At 40.3% G+C, this 24629-nt stretch overlaps 1 protein-coding gene across 2 annotated transcripts in view; it reads right to left on the bottom strand.

The window, feature by feature from the left end:
• PDSS2 (decaprenyl diphosphate synthase subunit 2) overlaps positions 1–24629 on the bottom strand; it is a 254692-nt gene that overhangs the window by 44136 nt on the left and 185927 nt on the right. For both annotated transcript variants that reach the window (XM_046006024.1, XM_046006026.1), the window contains 2 exons: positions 2546–2719; positions 1465–1596 (listed from right to left, as the gene is read on the bottom strand). In XM_046006024.1, coding sequence (XP_045861980.1) covers positions 1465–1596; positions 2546–2719 — 306 coding nt within the window. The remainder of the gene's footprint in view (positions 1–1464; positions 1597–2545; positions 2720–24629) is intronic.

Raw genomic sequence — 24629 nt, 5'->3', positions numbered from 1 at the left:
TTCAGTTTTCTTTCTCTGCGACCCCTAATAAATCTAGGATCTGTTGAATTGGTTCTCTAATTTTCTTATCTCTTTTGCTGACCTTCTTATTCAACTTTCTGGAAAATATTCTCATTTGTATCTTCTACGCTCCTGATTTAAAAAAATTCTGCTTTCATATTTTTGTATCTAATGATTCTCATTTCTTGTTCTTGGATTGTCCCTTTTTATGTATCATCTGTTCTTATTTCATGAACTTAATGTCTTTTCTCATTGAGTAGATCGATTATACATTATATATTTTATATATATTTTATACATATAATATATATAATATATATTATATATATATTTTGAACGTCTTTCTTTCTTTGCATGGTCTGTTTTCTCCAAGCTCCCTTTCCATCAGTTTGCTTTTGACTCATTCTCTCATGGCACAGGCTTTTCTCAAATGCCCAGAGGTCCTCTATTACCTACTCCATTTCAATTGGATATTCTGTGCACTTGGGTACTCTGAGGCTTGACAACTGGTGGACCTCCCCGTAGGAGGGCTGGTCAGGGATATGGCACAAGGGAGCCCCAAGCACCCAGGTCCGTAGGTCCTTTCTCCTGGGCTTGACAGTTTCCCCATTCTCTACCAGGTAAATATGAGGAATTTTAAGCTGGCTCATGGCATGTTGAGAGCCAATAAGGGAAGGGGGTTAGGACAGGGAAAATCTTATTGTTCCAAATGCAGATATCATGTAGGCTGTTTTGCTTGAAGTATAGCTGCTATCCCTGCCCTCAGCTGTGCCTAGTTCCCTAAGTCTAGTCTCACATTAACCCAATCGATTAGAACCACAAAGCTAAGTAAATTCCATGAAGTTCTGGGTAAAAGGGCAATACTTTGTGATTCTAGAGTTTCTGGATTAAAAGAAAATTAAAAAAAAAAATTCCCTCTCATCTTTTACACCTTTTCTCCTACAAGAAAAGTAGGAAATTCACCCAATTTAAGGCCCTTTTCCCCTCTGACTTTAATATACTTTTTTTTTCTTTGATAATACCTCAGAATTGGAGTATTCAGGGTCCAAGTTTGTTTTAAAATAACCCAATGAGCTGACAGACGGAGCTTCTGGAATTCTGCAGCTTGTGCTAGAGTCTGCAGATGGGAAATTGCCGTCAGTTAAAGGGTGGTGCTATTACCATAGCCCAATTTTTGAAAGCCTTTAGGAAAAAAAAAACACCTCTGAATTAATTAGCAGCCACCACAGGCCCTGGTTTTGTGCTGCAGTATTCTAAGAATCCAGATAATAAGAAAACAGTATTTCAATCCCTAACTTTTAACTAACATTTGTCTCTTAAAAATGCAGATTATAAAGTAAGAATGTTACCTGTTACATGAAAATGCTCTTATATGGCTTCGCTCATCATGAAATACCAATTACGTTCCAAAATCAACTAAATACTCCTCTACTGATACCTAAAATAGGAATAATTTTGTTTTACCTCTCCAATCTGCTTAATCCACAAATCTCTTCCAAGAAACTCCTGATGTAAGACTACGGGAGCTGAGTTTAGATTAAAAGCCACGGAGTCACTGGTCTTTTCTTTAATAAAAGGCTGGAGATCAGAATTTATCTAGGAGGAGTAGTTAAAAGAGTTAAATCATTCAAATGCACACACACTAGTACCTTTTAGTCCTTTCAGAAAATACCAGTTAATGCAGTGAAAAATGAAGCTAAAGGAATATAGCTTTCAGATGAACTTTAGTAAAGCCAAAGAACAGTTCATAGGATTAACAATAATCTTTAAAATTCTTTAAAATAATTTTTCCCTAACACATCTCCTTTTTTATTTGGCAGCAGACTTTGTTTTACTTTTTAAGTCAAAAGCAATAATTTAAATAAAATTTAAGTAAATGTAACTGCTTAATAAATGAATCTAAGATTTAATAAAATATATAAAAACTCATCTGGAGATATTTTACGTGTATGTAACATATGTACGTATTTTCTCCTCTCTTAAAAGCTATTTACGTAACATTTAAGAAATACACATCAAATGGAATTTTTAAGTTACACATATACAGAGACAGCAATGTAACAGCTAACTTGATACTTTTTATATTTCATTATGCCCATTCAAAAGAATCAATTTTTAGAATTAAAGCTTTCACTTTTACTCCCTATATTTCTAAATTTCATTAACTTTCCATAATTTGTTTCACATATGAAACCGTAAGGGAACCGTAACAAAAATGCAAATATTCTTTCATTCTGTAAATGGCAACATTAGGTGTTATTTAGTAATTTGCAAGAGTTCTCTCAAGAACCCTTTCAGGTAGTAAGAAAAGACAAACATGACAAATAAAAGTTAAAAGTTGTAGCTTTCTATCAGAATTACATAGTACTCACCAATCATACTGTTTATATTATGTAACAATCACCATCTATGGCTGATAGGTTTTAAGCGCACAATAAACTTTTTTTTTTTTTGAGATATAAAAGCAGCTTATTAAATGGCAAGAAGTTTCTTATGTATCATTTTAGCTATTTAAGAACTGAAAAAAGAGAAAATGTGCAAATACCTTATGACTCATGGCCATGTGCTTCCCATACTGAAATGCCATATCCTGAACGTCAGCATCATGCTTTGCTAATTCCATGGCAGCTTGGCAGCTCTTTGCTAATAAGGCTCCATGGGAGAGAAAAGCCTGCTTCTTCCAAGTCGATATTCCAATATCTTTTGTGATATGATTTTCCTAAAAAAATGCAACAAAGCCAGGATTTTACAAAAATGCTTTAGGAGTAATTTAATTGTTTTGGATTTTGGCGAGTAGAAGAGTTAAGAAATGTATTATTTAAAACACTCAGGCTAAAAAAAAAAAAAAGACACTCAGGCTATTGCAATAAGACAGAACTAAAAAGATGCTAAATCCCAGGGCTACCTAAAGAGAACTAAGGAGGCGGGAGCTGCTGTTCTAGGGTAATGGCGGGAAAATGAAAGCAATGCTGAAGTAAACTTTATTTTGAACTAGGACACGTCTATTAAAATTTATTTGTAGGAGAAGGCAAAATTAGAAACTTGTACCTCCAGACTAACTCCCTGCTATATTTGCATAAGTTCTTGAGTGCTGGTATTCCAAAATGCAAGAAGACTATTGCCTTTAACTTATGTGGAAATGTCAAGGGCATAATGAAGAAACTGCATTGTCTTAGAAAGTTCAATAAAAAAATCACAGAGGTAATCGGTTATAATGGAGTATGATTAGATCCATCATCCAACCAAATTTATTCCCATAAGAAGAAACAAGGACAGATGGGAGTATATAAGTGTAGTTTATTTAATTTCATCTTTTAATTTATGAAAATCATTGTAGTATCTATAAGTATACACACACCTACTGCCTCTAAACCAGGGATGTACAGTAAAAATATAATCTAAGCCACATACGCAATTTAAAACTTGCCAGTAGTTGCATTAAGAAAGTGAAAAGAAACAGGTGAAATTAATCTTTTTTTTTTTTTAAAGATTTATTTATTTATTTATTTGACAGACAGAGATCACAAGTAGGCGGAGAGGCAGGCAGAGAGAGAGGAGGAAACAGGCTCCCGGCTGAGCAGAGAGCCCGATGCAGGGCTCCATCCCAGGACTCTGAGGTCATGACCTGAGCCGAAAGCAGAGGCTTTAAGCCACTGAGCCACCCAGGTGCCCCAGGTGAAATTAATCTTAATGACATATTTTATCTATCCCAATATATCCACAATATTATTTCAATATACAATCAATATAAAGTTCTTGAGATATTTTATATTTTTTTATACTGTTTCAAAATCAGTGTGTATTTTACACTTAGAGCCCATCACGAGCCACATTTCAAGTGCTCAGAGGGTACAAGGAGTTAGAGGCTGCCCTACTGGACCAGTCTGCTCTAGGCAGGGGGCTCCTGGAGGACAATAAAGATGAACCCTTCAAACAAACTAGAACCCATCCAAAAGGATTAACTAACCCAAATACTTTCTTCCTGCTACCCATACTATAATCCTTCCATCATTTTTTGAGGATAAAATTAACAAATAATAAGAAAAGAGGACAATGAAAAGGTCAGTTCAGATCTAGTCTATTTCTTTCACCACAAGGAAGGCACTTTCAGTCCATTGGTCAGATCAAATTATGCTTTTAAACAAGAGAAAGTTTCACTTATGGCAACAGTTAAAAGTGTGCAAAATAACATTCTGTAATAATAAAAAAGGCCACCCAAGGGAAAAACAGTGCATAAGAGTTTTATAAAACATTAGGCATGAATAATAACATATTTAATTTTACATATTTGAGAATGTATTTTGAAACGTGTGAATTAACAAACCATATTAATAAAAGATAGAAACCATATTATCTCTCCATATATATACTAAATAAGCATTTGACAAAATTCAACTCCTATTTTTTGGGGGGGGAACAGATGTATATTTCTTTAATATGACGTGTGTGTGCATGTGTGTCTGTGTGTCAGCCCTAACGTCAGCAAATATTTTATAAAGAAACATGAGGCTTACTAAAGTTAGGAATAAGAAAAAAGCACATCACTATTGTTTAACAATGTAATGGAAGAGGCAAGAAAAGGATGTATTAGGAAGATTTTAACTCTTACTACTCGAATACAGTATGACTGCATATTGGGAAAAACCAAGAGACTCAACTAAAAACTACAGTAAGAAGATAATTCAATAAAGTAGAGGCATACAAAACGAATATAATATGTTATTAATATAACAAATGTATTAACCATAGCTTTCATGCATAAAAAATAACCAGAAAGCATTATAAATAGGGTCTTTTATTATATCTATGAAAAGAAAGAATAAAAAGCTGGCAATAAACTTAGGTGAAAAACTGATATGAAGAAAAACGTTAAAATACTTGTGAGGGAACACAAGTAAGTTGAATGAATATAAAAATATATCATATTTAGAGACACTATAGTCCAGGGATGCTTGGGTGGCTCAGTTAGTTAAGCGTCTGCCTTTGGCTCAGGTCATCATCCCAGAGTCCTGGGGTTGAGCCCCACATGGGGCTCCTGGCCCCACCGGACGCCTGCTCCTCCCTCTGCCTGCTCTGCCCACCACTCCCCTTGCTAGTGTTCTCTCTCTCTAACAAATAAATAAATAAAATCTTAAAAAAAAAAAAAAAGACAGTACAGTCCAACCTCATAAAGTTTACCCCAATTAAACTAAAAGGACCTTTCTCCTGCCCTGAAACCAGACAAGCTGATTCTAAAGTTCACACAGAACAAACAAACGTAATAAAAGTAGGTAGGAAAACCATGAACAAGAAGAACAGTGTGTGTGGGGTTGGGGGAGAGAGAGGAGGGGTGGATGGGGACAGCAAAAGATGCTGAGCCCTATTAGGCATTATAACTTTAAAGATACCATGTATTACACTATAAAACCTTAGTAATTAAAAAAAAAGTGTACTTTTTAGACAGAAAGACAACTGAAGAAAATAGTCCAGAAATCAAACTATATATAAGAATTTATTACATTTTAGGGAAAAGTTGGACTTTGTCAATGGTGCTGGTACAACTGAATACCTACCTAGAAAAAAAAATAACAGATTGATCTGTATTTACTCCAAATGCCAAAGACAAAAGCAAAGCAACCAACCACAAAACCATAGGCAATGTGAGAAGACAAAGGACGATGAGGAAAAGTATTTCCATTTCCTATCACAGACAAATGGGAACTCTCCCTGTGCTAGGCTAATAAAGTCTGTGCCCCCTGCACCCTTCTATCCCTGAATGTCACCTTAACATGGCCGAAGGCTTTCTGCAGATGTGGCTGAATTCAGGATGCTGAGATGGAGGGATCATCCCAGATTAACTGGGTGGGCCTATGGTAATCACAAGGATCCTTTGGGAGGAAAGCAGCAGGGTCTGAATCAGGTGATGTGATGACAGAAGGGGAGAGGGGAAGGGGGGGGAGGGGAAGGGGGAAGGAGAGGGAGAGGGAGACTGGAAGATGCCATGTTGCTGAATCGGAAGATGGAGGCTGGGGCCATAAGCAGAGGAATGAAGGCAGAAATTAGAAAAAGCAAGGAAATGGATCTCTCCTAGGGCCTCCAGAAAGAAAGGCACCTCGTCAACATCTTGATTTGGGGGCTTCTGACCATTAGAAAAAATTGCCCCCTCTGCAGAGCTTTACTGAGTGTTGGTGAGGCTCTGGAGAAACAGGCCTGTCAAGCACAGCTCGTGGAGGGGAGGGACTGGGTGGCAACTGCACCATGTAGCCATGAAAATGACAAATGCATTTGCCCTGTGACCCAGCAATCCCACTTCCAGGAATTAATCGTACCTCTAAGCCCACACACATGTGAAATGAAACACATACAAGTTTACAGTCTAGTGTTCACCCAGCTGCAAGGGCGATCCTTTTACAACTTAAGCCACACAGACCACACTGGCCTTTGTGCTGTTTCTCCAGGCAGGCTCTTCTGGGGCCTCTGAACTTGCCCTTCTCTGTCACGTACTCTGCCCAGATGTTTATAGGGTTCAGTTCCTCATCACTTTGGGGTCTCTGCTCAAATTTCAACTCATCTTTAATAGTCTCCCACCCTCCCTTATCACTTCCTTACTCTGCTTTAAACCTCTTTTCTGTGGTTCTACTAGACTCCTCATATAGTTACTGGTTTAATGGGTTATTGCCTATCCTCTCCGCTAGAATGCTGGCTGCACAAAAGCAAGGACTTTTTCTGTTTTGCCCTCTAGTCATTACATGTGCAATAAATACTTGCTGAACCTTTACCTTTCTTTTGATACCTTTCTCTTTCTCTCATTTCCACCTTCCTCTGTCATCCCTAACTTGGAAATAATAAAGAACTGAAATAATTCTCCTAGAACACCTTCCTAGCACTCACAGCTTCAAGGAAAACTGTAGCATACCATTGAAGGCACTCCTTTTTCGTACCAAGCAATACTCCAAGCCCCATCTCCTACCCAAAATAGTCCTTTGAAGGCTGCTTTCCAGCAACACAGAACAATTTGCTGTTTCTTGAATAAAATATGTACTTTCACACTTGTGTGAATTTAAAAATATTATTCCCTTCAAAAAAGATGATCATCTCCTCCCATCCCCTTCCTATTACATTGAACACATCCGGTTCAAACATGACTTCTTTGAGAAGCATTCTCAAATACTCCCACAAACACTTTCCTCTCTAAACCAATGTTACTTATATCACAACATAGCATTGCATTCTTTCTTTCTTTCTTTCTAAGATTTTATTTATTTATTTGACAGACAGAGATCACAAGTAGACAGAGAGGCAGGCAGAGAGTGAGGGGGAAGCAGGCTCCCTGCTGAGCAGAGAGCCGGACGAGGGGCTCGATCCCAGGACCCTGATATCATGACCTGAGCCGAAGTAGAGGCTTAACCCACTGAGCCATCCAGGCGCCCAGCATTGCATTCTTTCTGACTTGCACGATTGCTTATCTGTCTTTTCTTGACTACGGTGGACCTTGTGTTAGGCATCTTTGTATATTTTTAATCATTTAGGCCATCTTTAATCTTCAACAAATGTTTGCTAAATGAATAGAATTATGTTTACCTGTTGCATTTCTTAAGAATTTACACACTCCTTAAATTTTTTTCAAGCTAATGAGTAGCTCTATTCATACAACAAATGCTAGTCGGCAATAAAAGAGAAGGAACTACACACACACACACACGCCCTGCACTGGATGAATCTCAGAAACATTAAACTAAGTGAAAAAGGCACAAAAGGTCACATATTGTATGACTTCATTTATGTGAAATGTAGATTAGCGGTTGCCTAGTCTGGGGGTGGAAACTGTAAATGGGCATGAGGGACCTTATGAGGGTGTGTGTGAAAATGTTCTAAAACTGATTTATGGTGATTGCTGTACAACTGGATACGGTTTCTAAAAATTGTTGAATTTTATGCTTGAAATGGGTTGATTTTATGGTATGTAAAATATAGCTCAATAAAGTTAAAAAAGAGAAAAATAAATGAGTAATATTCTACATTTCTTGGTCTTAAATGCTTAAATTGTCATTTCACCAATTTCTATGACTCTCAATTAACTTTTTTGTGGCTTGTATACCATCCTCATTTATTCATACAAGCTTTACTTAGGTTCTCTGATGGGTCAGGTTCTCTGCCAAACAATATAGATATGAAGATGAACGGTCTGTCCTCAAGCAGCTCACAGTCCAAGGACGGCATGTATAAATATATCTACATAAACATATAGTTAAAGCAATATGATTCTGTTTCAGAATAATTTTTGCAGGGTTTCCAATCAAAGATTCAGTTTGGTTCATTACATTTTCCTTATTGTGACTAAGATGTTTTATTATTCATTATTTCTATATCTTAAATTACAGAAGTGATACACGATCACTGAAAAAAAATTAGAAAATTCAGATAACCAAGAAAACAATTAATTTATAGTCCCTAGAAATCTATTCGTATAAGTTAATAAGAGTGTAAGTTAATAATTTTGTTTCTAAGTTAATCAGAACATTTATTCTCCGAACATTAAATTATTACATATTGTGAACTTGGTTACAAATGAAACCAGGTCCCTCCATTCATTCCCATCAGCTTGCCATGTATGTATTATGGGAGCAGGCTGTATTACAAAGGAAAAAGGAATGTACAATTATAAAATACCAAGAAACTGGTTTGATAACCACATTCAAATCAGTATCTTCACACATCAGAGATACAGAATTGGTGTGAAATGAATGAATGTAGTCAGAGTAAATGAGATTTAGATATTCTTATAGCATCGACTTACATATGTGTAGTTTTTACCGAAGATTTATCATCTATAAAAGGAAGACACCGTGAATGAATATTTACTTTTGATGGGATTTCCTTTTTTCCATAAAGGTAATATATACCCATATGCCTATCGAATGACTGTCAGACGGAAGAACGTTGATTTAAAAAACGCAAGTCTCTCATCCACTGTCACGTGACCTTTTTGCTCAAGTAAGGCTGGTTCAAATAACACACACACACACACACTGAAGCCTGCAAGACGATGTTGGCCTGAGACAGTGGCGCTGGTGGTTTTGCTCAAATATAATATACTGTTCTGCTAACTGAATTGTCTGGGGACACGTACTTTGAGTTACATGAAAGTAATACATTGTATATAAGTATTCACAGGAGACCGAAGTGTGTTTATAAAGTGGCTTGTCAGATTAAAGGTCTGGTCCACCGCTGCAGAACAAAAGCAAAGTAACTGATGTAGGAAGATGACAAAGCCCCATCTAGAACTTGCCAAGTCAAACTTCTACCTTTCATACTATCAGAAAAGAAGAGTTTGGGTGATTAAGGAACTGGCTATCTGTTGAGTTAAAAGCACTTTAAAGAAAGGATGCAAATAGCCTCTGTTTTCATATTTCCTACTTCTGATACACGCTCAGAGCCATTATCTTTATAAATGCAGCATAAATTTGGCTCTGGTGAGAGATCTGATCTCTCTAATGCCCCATTTCACCATTTTAAATGTTCGCTTTGAGTTGCTATTTTTAGCTATTTTGAGAAGTTAAACAAGATCTAAAACAGTTTACTAGCCTTATTTAATAAAAAATTAAGTTCAGGAAATTCTCAATAAAGACTCTCTAAATTTAGGGATAAGAAGGAAGCAAGGGGGAGAATGAAGTCTAGTACTTCCTGGGAACGAGCTATGTGATGGCATTTTCACATTCACTATTAAATTAGCTCTCAGAAATCTTAATTGTCATTATTCCCATTTAAAAGTTAAGGAAGTTTGAAGACTATATTTTGACCAAAATCAGACACTAGTACATGACAGAGACGAGTCTCAGACAAATAGCAATTAGATTCTATTGGATTCTTAATACATAACAGAAATATATGAAAAATCGGGGCGCCTGGGTGGCTCAGTGGGTTAAGGCCTCTGCCTTCGGCTTGGGTCATGATCCCAGGGTCCTGGGATCGAGCCCCGCATCGGGCTCTCTGCTCCGCGGAGAGCCTGCTTCCTCCTCTCTCTCTGCCTGCCTCTCTGCCTAGATGTGATTTCTCTCTGTCAAATAAATAAAATATTAAAAAAAATATATATGAAAAATCTTTTGTACTTGGAAAAGTAGGTTGTATTTAAGAATGAATGACATGTTTTATCTATGTATCAAAAAACCATTTTCAGGGGCGCCTGGGTGGCTCAGTGGGTTAAAGCCTCTGCCTTCGGCTCGGGTCATGATCCCAGAGTCCTGGGATCGAGCCCCACATGGGGCTCTCTGCTCAGCAGGGAGCCTGCTTCCTCCTCTCTCTCTGCCTGCCTCTCTGCCTACTTGTGATATCACTCTCTGTCAAATAAATAAATAAAATCTTTAAAAAAAAAAAACCATTTTCAACCTGTAAATTAAGTCTTTTAATTATATCAAATAAATCCAACAGTCTAGGATGAGTAATGAGATTAGGAATAGCAGACATCACAGGTATTTTTTTAGGAATCCCTACGGAGGAAAAAAAAATACTTTTAACAGAATCATCTAATAGGGTAAAATAATTTGCTCTGATTTATAATCCAAGCACATGGGAGACAGTGAAGTAGGTATCTGGAAACTTTGTATCTTTGTAAATCATGGGAGAGAAATTGGTAAAATCTGATTCACATGTATAACTAGCATTGTTTTATTGTTTTTTAAAAAAAGATTTTATTTATTTATTTGCCAGAGAGAGAGAGAGTGAGAGAGTGTGAGAGCACAAGCAAGGGGAACAGCAGGCAGAGGGAAAAGGAGGGTCCCTGTGGAGCAGGGAGCCTGATGTGGGACTCGATCCCAGGACTCTGGGATCATGACCTGAGCCAAAGGCAGATGCTTAACCGACTGGATCACCCAAGCGTCCCTAACTAAATACTGTTTTTTAAAAAAAAAATGCCTCTAGAGGGGCATCTGGGTGGCTCAGTCAGTCAAGCATCTGCCTTTGGGTCAGGTCATGGTCCTGGAGTCCTGGGAAGAGCCCCACGTCCGGCTCCCTGCTCAGCGGGGAGCCTGTTTCTCCCTCTCTCCCCTGCGTGTACTCTTTCTCTTGTTCCCTCTTTCTCCCTCAAGTAAATAAATAAAAAAATCTTTTAAAAAATGCTTCTACACTATAAGGCTATTAAAACGTCACTCACAAATTAGAGAGAAGTGTTACCAGGGACGACTTGGTTTTGAGCAAGCCAGTCCCTTCCTGCCTTCTGCACTAGTCAGATCTTGCTGAGATGTGTAGGAATGACCAAACTGGAAAGGGGTCAGGATGGAGAAGGGAAGACCGTTTTAGCAGGTGGTATCCTTGGGAAGGGGGCAGCTCTGAACAGCTAGAGGGCAGCAGATAGTTTTCGGATGGGTTGCGCAGTAGGGGCAGTAGGGAATACTGACTAATTCTTTGAGATGAGCAGACTGGACAGCACCAAGAGCAAATGTGGTCTGTTCTGAAATGCAAAGTGTTGGTGCTGCTCAGGATACCATAGGTATGTGCAGCAGACATAGGGGGCTGATTTTTCTGCGTGCTTACTATATGCCAAGCACTGTGGATTTAAAAATCAGGCATTACTTCTTGATGGTTAGAAGTTCAGCAGAAGTTCGATTTCAGTACACAGAAAGTAGTTTGGAATGTGAAAAGAGAGCGATGCTTATAGTACAGAGAAGGGAGTGAATACTTCTGTTAAGGAAGGCAGGGGCATCTAGGTGGCTCAGTCATTTAGTGTCTGCCTTCGGCTCAGGTCATGATCCCAGGGTCCGGAGAGAGCCCCGCATCGGGCTCCCTGCTCAGTGGGGAGTCTGCTTCTCCCTTTCCCACTGCCCCTGCTTATATTCTCTCTCTCACTGTATCTCTGTGTGTCAAATAAGTAAATAAAATCTTAAAAAAAAAAAAAAAAAGGAAGAGTTAAAGAAGACTGGTGGGGGACTGTTGGAGCTGAATTAGGTTCTGAATAATAAACTGGAATTAGCCTGGAAGGTAAGGCAGAGGATGACTTGGGGCATCATATTAGTCCCGCACTGCTGAAGCATACAGTGGGAGGGGTAGGTGAGGAAAGAAGAGACTAGTCAGATAGGTAAGAGGTCCAGAGGTTTGGATTCTTATCATTTATATGCCGGGAAACTGTTTTCAGCAGGGAAATGTATGATTACATGTGCAATTTAGATGGGTTGCTCCGGAGGCCATTTAGATTGGGGGGGCAACAATGGGAAGATCCATTAAGGGGTAAAGTGTTACATTCCAGGTGAGCAGATCACAGGAAAGGGGTAGCTAATGGAGACTGAGAGTCAAGAACAAGACGAGCTGCTCAAAAAGTGAAAACAAGATAGCTACCTACTGTGGACAAGACGCTGCCCACCTAGGATCCACTCTCCCTCCTTACTAACAAGACCTCATTTTGTTCAGGTCCTCACAGCTCTGATGTATAAACCAGACTAATACCATCTGGGACAAATCTACCATGATGATGGTTCTGGGACCTGAACCATCCCCTCCCACATTCTTTCCTTTTATGTAACCACACCCTTATGTATACCCTCAGGGCATGACGCCCTTGACCTGTCCAGGAGATAGGACAGGGGCACACACCTAAACACTGTCCTCTTGGTGGCTCCCTAGAATGTGTTCCCAGCCTCTTGGCTATAAAAATAGATTCTAAGGGAGGTGGGGTTGCAGCCTTGCTGCTGCCAAAGATTCGCTTCTGTCCCTAAGTCCCCCTGATAAACCATTTTTCACCTAACTGAACCAGTCTGCCTTTTTCTTTGGTCTTACAGCTCACTTGGCCTTTGGAGGTCATCTTGCACAGACCACCCCCGCCCCCCACTCCGTTTCATAGGATAGTTGCCAATGATTTACTTTAGGGATCGGAGTGTGGTCTAATTCTAGCAAATGAGACAGGAGGGAAGTCTACCCAGGAGGCTCCTAGAAAGAGACCCAGGTGAAACTAGCAACTGTTTCCTTGGGATGTTGCTCCATCTTGTTGAGACATACCCAGGACTACTGCAGCCAAACTGCCAACAACAGCCTGATAATAAAGAGGACACCAGAAGGCAGAGGCAAGAAAGAGACAAGCAGAGACAGAAAACCTTGATATCATGGAGCTGTCATGTTAACTCTCCCTGATCCCCCGAATTGCCCAGAACCTGCATGTCAGACTTCTAGCCTCCAGAACTGTGAAAAAAAATTTTTTTTTTGTTGTGTAAGCCACCCAATCAGTGGTATTTTATTGTGGCAATCCAAGCTAACAGAAGCACCTTCTGCATAAATGTTAGGATTCGATCATGGATGTTCGGAAAGCATATTTACTCTGTTCCTCCCAGTATCTTTCAGCACAGTCTTCATGACCATCATGCTAACCTAATGCCTTAAAATATGTTGGAAAGATCTATATTCTGACAATCTATTTCTTTTTAAAAGATTTTATTTATTTGAGAGAGAGAGAGCATGAGAAGAGGGACCTCTGACCAGAGGGAGAAGCAGACTCCTTGCCAAGGAGGGAGGCTGATGCGGGACTGGATCCCAGGATTCCAGGATCATGACCTGAGCTGAAGGCCGTCGCTTAACCAACTGAGCCACCCAGGCGCCCCTGACAATCTATTTCTGCATAACAAACCACCCTACACCTTAATGGCATAAACACCACAACCATGTTATGATGCTCACAGATTCTGTGGGACAGGGATTTGAAAAGGGAACAGAGAAGATGGCTGGGCTCTGCCACGGGATTCTTAGGGCCTCGGTTAGGAAGACTAGAAAAGCTGGGGATGATCTACCGACTAGGGGCTGGGACAGCCGGGTTACCAGATAGCCACTTCCAACACTTCCGGGTTACCAGATAGCCACTTCCACACAGCTTATCTACCCATACCTCCGTGAGGCCCGTGGGGGAACTGAGGACAGGAGCGCCTCCCTGTGGGCAAGTCAAGTGACTTCTCCCAGCAAGGTGGTTGAGCTGCTTGAGTTCTGAGAGACCAGGCAGAAGTGTTCAGGACAGCAAGCATTCTAAGAGACCTTTTTATGACCGAGCCCAAGAAGTCGTGTAGTGTCATCTCTCTAGTACTTTATTGGCTGACATTCTCACAAGTGCACTGAGATTCAAGGGGAAGGGACACAGATCCTTACTACTTGATAGCAGATCATGGGAGGAAAATTAAAAAAAAAATTGTGACTTCTTATTTTATTTTTTTTTAAACCACCACACTATTTTTTTTAAAGCTTTTATTTATTTATTTGACAGACAGAGATCACAAGTAGGCAGAGAGGCAGGCAGAGAGAGATAGAGGAGGAAGCAGGCTCCCCGCTGAGCAGAGAGCCCGATGTGGGGCTCGATCCCAGGACCCTGGGATCATGACCGGAGCGGAAGGCAGAGGCTTTAATCCACTGAGCCACCCAGGCGCCCCCACACTCTATTTTTTTTTTTAATTTTTTTTTATTTATTTGACAGAGAGAAATCACAACTAGGCAGAGAGGCAGGCAGAGAGAGAGGAGGAAGCAGGCTCCCCGAGGAGCAGAGAGCCCGATGTGGGGCTCGATCCCAGAACCCTGGGATCATGACCTGAGCCGAAGGCAGAGGCTTTACCCACTGAGCCACCCAGGTGCCCCCCCACACTCTATTTTTTTAAGAGTGCTCAGGAGAGCAACTGATTTCTCTGCTCCCTTCCGGTTATGGGGCTGGCCAAGGGGATGATACAGAAGATGGAGTGAGGCAGCCACGGGGGTAAGCCTGGTGAGGGGCAGACGTATAAAGGATGACGGCTCTGCTTTTGACCCGAGAATCTGGATAAACAGTAGTGTTCTTTGCGAAGACAGAGAAGAATGGAGTGGGTTTGGAGGGAAAGATCATCTATCTGGTCTTATGTGTACTGAGTCTGACATGCCTGTAAGAGCTCCAAGAAGAAATATTGAATAAGCAGCAAAATATTTAGCTCCAGAGCTCAGGAGTGGTCTGGGATGGGGACATAAATTGAGACTCACTGGCATACAGACAGCTGGTAATTGAAGACTTGGGCTTCATTTTCTGAGAGGTCTATTCTTGTCCTGTGATCAGAATGGTATTCTGTTAAACAATTTACATGCTTAATAGTCATGTTTGATCTCTCAGGCAAATAAACTGCCTCTTAAGATGTTTTGCTGTGATAGCATCAGTAAGTGACCTGGAGTACCTCTAAATGGTGTACAAATTCAATTTAAACACTGAACAAATAAAAACATTCACCAACAAGACCTACTCTAAACTTGAGGGTCTACTTAATTGAAAGGACCATTATATGTACTAAGCTGTCTCAGTCACCAATGACTTTTTGCCTTCTCGGTATGTGTCAACTTTCACTTTTCACCTCTATCTAACTAACCTCATACTCCTACATTTGATTCCAATATGTTTACTTCACAATACATTTGCTATTAAATAAAATCATTTTGTGGATTAAAAAAATAGATACAGGGGCGCCTGGGTGGCTCAGTGGGTTAAGCCCCTGCCTTCGGCTCAGGTCATGGTCTCAGGATCCTGGGATCGAGCCCCGCATCAGGCTTTCTGCTCAGTGGGGAGTCTGTTTCCCTCTCTCTCTCTCTCTCTGCCTCCCTGTCTACTTGTGATCTCTCTCTCTGTCAAATAAGTAAATAAAATCTTTTTTTTTTAAACATTTTTTTAAAGATTTTATTTATTTATTTGACACAGAGAGACCACAAGGAGGCAGAGAGGCAGGCAGAGAGAGAGAGGAGGAAGCAGGGTCCCTGCGGAGCAGAGCCTGATGCGGGGCTCGATCCCAGGACCCTGAGATCATGACCTGAGCCGAAGGCAGCGGCTTAATCCACTGAGCCACCCAGGCGCCCCAGTAAATAAAATCTTTAAAAAAAAAATAGATACAGTACTATTGCTTAAATGTGGTGGGCACCTTTATTATTATTCTTTAAACTGTATGTATCTGCTGTATATACCCTTGTATGAGTGATACATCTCATAATAAAAAATAATTTTAAACCACTCTCAGTAGCCTTTAAATGTGAATAAACTCAACATTTTTATTTGCAATGAATGATTTAAGACTGTGTCTACTTTATGAAAAAAGGATGTTAGTAAAATTATAGGTATTTATTATCACCACCACTAGCATCTTCAAAGTCTTGGATATGGGAGTGATATAAGCTTGAACAGATGCCCAGCAAACAGTAAAACATGACATGGCATGTTTTATTAGCTCGTTAATACATGCCTTGGGTGCAATGTGAGGGACAGGTTGTGAGTAAATGTACCAGTGAAATATACCCCAGAGTATCTTAATGCTTTTATACAGCACTCACTGTTTCACTTCTAAATCTCTTAAAATACATGTTTTCTTTTGAAGATAGTTTTTACATACATATGCACATACGCACGTGCACACACACACACACACACACAGGATATTTTTAATTCCAAAAAAAGGAAAATGAAGTCTTCTTATTTCTAATCTACAAAAGAAAACTTCCAATACAAACTCTCTTCCACTTTGAAAAGGTTAATTAGTTTCTTGGAACTCAACTCACTGATTCTTTAGTTAACCTCCTTTGCCCACCTTCATCCATGTTTATGGGAAGAGTGTGCAAAACCCAGAACTTCCCACATTGTTTTGTGCTTCTGTTTGCACACTGCACAATAACGTCTCTGTAAGAAACACCGTGTTCCTGTCTGGCCACCTGAGGAGGACTGCCATCATGAGCAACATGGTTAACTATCACCACGAAGAAGTTCATGACCATCTACCCTCCTTCAGTGGAAACAAATGGTCACCGCTTACCATGCATCCTAGGAAGGCAACAGTAAGTACAACAGAAATGGAGGAAAAACTTGCTAAAAGGTACAAGACCACACTGGACGTCATCTTTGTACTTGGATTCAAAGCTCATTCTGGTGGTGGCAAGACAAGTGGCTTTAGTGTGACTTGCGATTCGTGGACCCCAATACAGTCTAGCGTGATGCGGCCTCTTTGAGAAAGGCCTCATGAAAACAGTGAAAGGAATACGAGGTCAGACTGAAGAGAGTCAGGGGGAACACAAGGGCCAAAGAAGGAGTGCTGGCAAGAAGGAGCCGATTCTGCAGTGACTTGACCTGGGTTAACTGTGCAGATTTTTCATGAGGATTACTAACCTATAAAAACTTTAAGAAAAGCACAAAAAAACCCCATCCCATTGTAGATGCTTCACGAACAGCCCTGACATGGCCTGCCTGAAATGCCAAGTACCAATCCTCTGCTCTCTTGAGCTGGAGGAGGACTGACAGTCCAGTTACTGAGTAGTTCCGAGCCCTGGAAGGCAGCACTTGGGTCCTCAGGCTGAAGCCTCTAGTCAACCGCTCTGATCAGAATCCTCATGATGGGCTTGGCCTGGACCTCCAGGTCCCCGTGGATGGTCTGACTCTCTCTGACTCCAATTTACTTTTGCTAAAGCTACTCCAAACTTAGTGGCTTCCAAACAGTCATCACATGCACGTGTCTGTGTGTCAGCTAGATTCAGCTAACCTAGACTAGTGGTTCTGCTTCTCCCTGCATGTTTCTGGGTTGGCTGGAGGGGCTCTGTTTCCAAGTGCTTCTCATTTTTCTTGTTCCAGAAGTCTAGCTAGAACAGGTTTTCACAGTGATCGCAGAAGCCCAAGAGAGCCTCCTGTTGGCAAAGCAAGTCAAATGGTTGCATGCAGAGGTCAAGGGCATGCAAGTACACCCTGCCCACAGTGAGTAAAGACTGTAGTCAAACGGCAAGGGACATGCAAACATGTATTACATTTCACAATTCCTTTGGTTCAGAATTCTGGAATGGCTCAGCTGGGTGGCTTCAGCTTGGGGGCCTCTCAACAAAAGACTATCATCTGCAGATAAAGAGCCTGCAACCAACCTGTATGAGTACCCTGCATTTCTAATCATTGTCTATTACTTTTAAAACATATTTTTGTGCAACACAGTCCATTTCATGGGAAAATGCTATTTAGAGGGTACTAGGCATTAAAACAAAAGGCTGTGCTACATAAAGAACAGGTTAAAACATGACGAATGTCGACTCAATTCCACAAAACACACAGCAAGACAGTAAGAAAGCAAGAGACATAAATTGTCAATCACTTAGTAAGTTGCGAGAGAGAATACCTGCTGAACTCCTGGGCCCTTGCCCCACATGGGCTTCCACTGCCAACAGTCTTGTCTGTCGCTTCAGACCCATGTTATTTCAAGGCTCTTCCAGCTGGCCTCTCCACTTTCAATTTCTTTGGCTTCATTCGATCCTATTCACAGCTTCTACAATAATCTTCATCACAGCTCTTCTCATTATATAAGATCCTATGGTGCATTCCTCTTTATTTTAAATCCAAACTCCCCAATACAAATGTTCAAGATCTCTTTGACTCATGGATTTTTTTTTTTTAATTTTACCAGTGTATTTATTTTTCCGAGTTTGGATTTTTCTCTTTCTCTCTTTTTAAATTATGTTATGTTAGTCATCATACAGTACATGATTGGTTTTTGATGTAGTGTTCCATGATTCATTGTTTGTGTGTAACACCCAGTGCTCCATGCAATCCGTGCCCTTCTTAGTACCCTCATTGGGCTCACCCATCACCCCACTCATGGATCCCTTTGAAAATGATAACCTTTCCTAGCAAGGCCCCTTTGCTGTAGCTGCAACTACAACTCTGTCTCCACCTTAGTTCTCAACACCCACGTACCTGATGTGTCCAAGCACAGATGCTGGTACATAATAGGTACTCAATAAAATTTGTAGAATGAGCAGGCCTAGAATAATACTTGGGTAACCCTAAAACAAAGTAAGTTTCTCGGTTTGAGTTGTGCCTGCATCCAAGGCACCCGTATGTTGGTGTCATATGTGTTTTCGTACTACTGGTCTGTCTCTTGGCGCTTACCTCCAACCACTCTACTATTCGTCCCCTGTGTGCCAGCTGGGTAGGCCTTCCTTCTGTTCTGTGGATACATTAAGCTGATTCGTCCTTCAGGTCTTTTCCTGAGTTGTTTCCTCTTCCTGGAATGCTTTTCCCTCTGTTCTTTTTTTTACACAGTTAGCTGCTTCTCGTCATTCAGATCTCAGCTTGAAAGTTATTTCCTCAGAGAGGACGTCTATGGACATCCAGTCTAGAGGAACTCCCTCAATCCCTTACTGTCATGTCTCCTTATTTCGTTCTTTGCATACAATTATACCTATCAGTTATTTCTCTTGGTCACTTGTGTATATGATTGTTTAGAGTTGGCCTCTCCACTAAGATGTAAGCTCCCTGAGGGCAAAGCTGTCCTATTCACTGAGCACTTGTATCGCTAGTGTCTGCCGCAGCAGATGCTTAAAAGGTACGTTAAATAATGAATACACAATGCCAACGCTCACAGCCAGCTTCCTGATGCCTACAAACCCCAACAACTTTGAGTTTCTTTCTACTATAACTTCTAAGGCTCAACTTGAAAGAAAATTACCTCCTCTAGGAAGCTCCCCTGAAATAGTGTGAACTCTTAATGCTGGCCTTTCTCCTGCATATTTTTATCCTGTGCCGTAACATTTTCCATGTGGTCTTATGGGTAGATTGCTCCCCAGTGGTTTTACGGGCATGTCTTTCCTCTAAGCTACATGTATCATCAGGTCTTTGAGGGCAGGTCTGTGTTTTGGTTATAGTTTTTTTCTGAATAATCCAGTAGTACTCAGTGTGCTGCTGTTGTGCACACAGCAGCAAGTCAAGTTTACTAATAAGCACTTTATCAAAACTGCCTAATCGAGCTCTATGGCTTATACAGGATTCATGATAAAAACAATTCAACCGGGGCGCCTCAGTGGCTCAGTAGGTTGAAGCCTCTGCCTTCGGCTCAGGTCATGGTCTCAGGGTCCTGGGATCGAGCCCCGCGTCGGGCTCTCTGCTCAGTGGGGAACCCGCTTCCTCCTCTCTCTCTGTCTGCCTCTCTGCCTCCTTGTAATCTCTATCAAATAAATAAATAAATAAAATCTTAAAAATAAACAAACAATTCAACCAAAAACCAATTGTGAAACACTGTCTAGGTTTCCCAAATTCAATCTCTTTATTATGCTGAAGTATCAGGAGATAGAATTATACTCTCTCAGTTTCCATCAAAAAGAAGTATCTTCACCAAGATATCAATTATTACACATCCTCTGATTTCTGAGTAGGTGTTGGGAGAACTGGGTGTTTGCAATTTTTTAAAAAAGTTTTATTTATTTATTTGAGAGAAAGGGTGTGAGGGCATGACAGAGTACCGGTGAGTGGGGGTAGGGGCAGACGGAGGGGAGAGAGCATCTTATGGAGACTCCCTGCTGAGTGGGGAGCCTGACATGGGGCTCAGTCATACGACCCTGACATCATGACCTCAGCAAAAACCGAGAGGTAGACACTTAACAGACTGGGCCACCCAGGCATCCTGGCTGTTTGCAATTTTATGATGAAGGTATTTAAAAAAAAATATTTTATTTATTTATCTGAGAGAGAGAGAGCATGCACAAGCAGGGGAGAAGGAGAAGCAGACTCCCCACAGAGCAGGGAGCCCAACACAGGGCTCAATCCCAGAACCCTGCGATCATGAACTGAGCTGAAGGCAGCCATCTAACTGACTGATCCACCCATGTGCCCCTATGAAGAAGCTCTTATTAATCATATTCATCAATGGGCCTACCACATATATCCCTATTTGTTTAATTTCAGGAAAACATTTCTATACAAAAATTATCTATAGAATTAATCATCAAATAATGACAAATTCAGAACACAACATATTTCTCTTTCAGTCTTAGTCAGAAAGAAACCATGTCAAATTCAAAGTCTACTTAAAGCATATCGTGGTAGGTCTGACTACAATTTCAACTTCCTTTCCATATTCTCCATTCTACTTTTATTTTCCTAAACTTTTTGTTTCTTTGTCTACCCAAACTCATCTACCTTTAAGTCCACAGAGGAATTCCCACATTACCTCTCTGGAGCTCTTGACTCTTCTATGTGGAGAGTCTGCCAACAGCTCAACATTAATCTGATTCATCTAAAAGCATCTACTTCTCTCATAACCAAGCCTCTGTTATATCAAATCTATCATAATTTTTCCCCAGTAAACCAGGTGTGAAATATTGGAGCCACTTTTGATTTCTAATTCTCATGGCTGAAGTACACATGGCAATAGACACACTAAAGTAAGCATGAAGGGTACCAGCAATATAAAGGCATCACAAAATTTATAGGAAGAAAATTATACACACACACACACACACACACACACACACACACATATAATTAAGATTTTATTTATTTGACAGAAAGAGACACAGTGAGAGAGGGAACACAGGCAGGGGGAGTGGGAGAGAGAGAAGTAGGGTCTGCACAGCAGGAAGCCCGACATGGGGCTCGATCCCAGGACCCTGGGATCATGACCTGAGCCAAGGGCAGACGTTTAATGACTGAGCCACCCAGGTGCCCCTATATTTGTTATTTTTAAAAAAGTCATTACAACACAAATAAAAAAATAAAGTCACGAGGACTGGCCCTGCCACCAATATGGAGTAGCAGACTGGAATTACTCCTCCACCTGAAACCATTAAAACATTGGACAAAATACATGAAACAAGAGCTTTTTTTTTTTTTTTTTTTAAAGATTTTATTTATTTACTTGACAGACAGAGATCACAAGTAGGCAGAGAGGCAGGCAGAGAGAGTGAGAGGGAAGCAGGCTCCCTGCTGAGCAGAGAGCCCGATGTGGGACTCGATCCCAGGACCCCGAGATCATGACCTGAGCCGAAGGCAGCGGCTTAAACCACTGAGCCACCCAGGCGCCCCGAAACAAGAGCTTTAATACATTTGAAGTCGGGCAACAAATGACCATGATCGCTAAGAAATGGGAAATAAATGAGTCTTATAATTGTTCCTGCTAATTGCCTAGAGAGAATGCCACGTCACAGTAGAGCCTGACAGTCAGTCTCCTTGAGCTGAGGAGATGGCTCAGTGTGTCTAGAGAGCCCAAAGGGATTTGAAGTACAGGCTAGTTTGTATAGGGCAGAGTTCTCAAGATAGGAGAGTTGCACAGAGAGCTCTGGAGATGTACAGAGAGTTTCCCTGAAGTCTCCAGCTGAGTATTAACAATGCATGGGTGCAGCAACACTATTAAAGTCTGAGGAAAGAATCATTCAGAAACTAGAGAGGGAACAATCCCTAGAGCTCACATAAGGCTGGGAATAGCTCCTGTCCCCACAAGTCAGAGTGGAAAACTTCATAATTCATAGGGTATCAGTAGAGTACTCAGAAGGGGTTTACCTTAGAGGTGGGGAAAATTAGCCTTGGGCCAAATGCTATTCTGGTCCTGCCTAACAAAACTTAAGAGTAAGACCTGAAAGGATCAAACTTTTTCCAGTAACTTAGCTGAATTCTAGAAGAATAGTCAAGAATATTTACAGAGATACAAAAATATTTGGAATCCAACATTAAAATCACAGTGTCTAGCATCCAATCGAAACTAGCCAAGGATGCAGGGGTGCCTGTGTGGCTCAGTTGGTTGAGTGTCTGCCTTTGGCTCAGGTCATGATCCCAGGGTCCTGGGATTGAGCCTCAAGTTGGGCTCTCTGCTTAGTGGGGAGCATGCTTCTCCTTTTCCTTCTGTCTGCTGTTTTACCTGCTTGTGCTCTTTCCCTGTCAAATAAATAAATAAAATCTTTAGAAAGGGGGGGGGCAGGAAAATAATTTATAATGAGAAAAATCAGTCAATTGAAATCAACTCAGAAATGACATAGATGATAGACTCAGTAGACAGGGATATTAAATAGTTCTCATAACTGTGATCCATATGGTCTAGTAGCTAGAAGAGACATTGAGCATATTAAATAGGAACATAGAAGATATATATTGGTGAACTTGAACACACACCAATAGAAATTATCCAAAATGAAATGCAAAGAGAAAAACACTGAAAAAAAAAAATACAGCATCAGCCGGCTCTGGAATAACACTAAACAACCTATTACATAAGTAATTTGAGTCCCTGTGAGAAGGAGAGAGGAGGACAGAAAATATATTTGAAGAAATAATAACCCATATTTGACAAAAACAATAAACTCACAGATCTAAGAGGCCTAATGAACCCCAAGCACAAGAAACATGAAAAACAGGACACCAAGGCACATCATAATTCAAGTGCTCCAAGCCAGTGGCTAAGAGAAAATCAGAAACAGTGTGAGAAAATTTGGACACATTACGCACAGAGGAACGCAAATAAGGACAGCAGCAATTTTCTTGTTGGAACCAATGTGAGAAGACAATGAAGCAACATCTTTAAAACGCTGAAAGAAAAAAAATTGTCAATCTTGAATTTTATATCCAGTGAACATATCTTTTTTTTTTTTTTAAAGCTTTTTTATTTATTTATTTGACAGACAGAGACCACAAGTAGATAGAGAGGCAGGCAGAGAGAGAGAGAGGGAAGCAGGCTCCCTGCTGAGCAGAGAGCCCAACGCGGGACTCGATCCGAGGACCCCGAGATCATGACCTGAGCCGAAGGCAGCGGCTTAACCCACTGAGCCACCCAGGCGCCCCCAGTGAACATATCTTAAAAACAAGGTCAAAATAAAGATTTTTTTTTCAGACACAAAAGCTGGAAGAATTAATCACCAGGAGACCTATATTATAAGCAATGTTGAAAGAAATCTTTTGAGAAGGAGGAAAATAATACTACATTGGAATTTGGATGACTGACAGAAAGAAATGAAAAACACTGAAGATATTAACCATGGGGATAAATACAAATGACTTAAAAAGATTTAAGTCCCTTTAAAATATAATCAAATGTTTAAAACAAACATAGTAACATTGTATTGCGAGATTTATAATGTATATGGAAGTTTATATACATGAGAATAACACAAAGCCTGAGAGGGAAGAAGTAGAAATAACCTTTTGTAAGCTTCCTACCCTGTAAGTAATGGTATTCTATCACTTGAAACATGACTGTGGTAAGTTAAAGATATATATTATAAACTCAAGAGTAACCACTAAAAATGCAGCAAAGAGTTGTAGTTAACAAGAAGGAGGCAAAATGGCATTGTGAAAAATAATGTAAGAGAAGGCAGAAAAAGAGGAAAAGGGAAGAAAGAACAAATGAGATAAATGGCAAACAAATAATAAGATAGCAGGCTTAAACTCAACCATATAAATAAACACATCAAATGTAAATGATCTAAACACACAAATTAAAAGGTAGAGATTGTCAGACTAAATTAAAGAGCAAAATCCAAATAAATGCTACATATAAGAAGCTCACTTTAAATAGAAAATCAGTACAAGGATGGAAAAGATATACCATATCATAATTTTAATCAAAAGAAAGCTAGAGTGGTTATATTAGTATCAGATAAGGTAGAGATCAGAAAAAAAAAAACAAAAACAAAAGAAAAGAAGAATCAGCAAAGACTATAACTAGGGCTACAAAAAAAGCTCATTAAAAAAAGATAATGAGGGGCGCCTGGGTGGCTCAGTGGATTAAGCCGCTGCCTTCGGCTCAGGTCATGATCTCAGCGTCCTGGGATCGAGCCCCGCATCGGGCTCTCTGCTCCGCGGGGAGCCTGCTTCCTCCTCTCTCTCTGCCTGCCTCTCTGCCTACTTGTGATCTCTCTGTCAAATAAATAAATAAAATCTTTAAAAAAAAAAAAGAAAA

The sequence above is a fragment of the Meles meles genome, chromosome 5 (assembly GCF_922984935.1).
Source record: "Meles meles chromosome 5, mMelMel3.1 paternal haplotype, whole genome shotgun sequence".
In the NCBI taxonomy this organism is placed as follows: domain Eukaryota; kingdom Metazoa; phylum Chordata; class Mammalia; order Carnivora; family Mustelidae; genus Meles; species Meles meles.
Note: the sequence above shows the minus strand (reverse complement) of the source record. Positions and strands in the feature narration are given on the sequence as shown.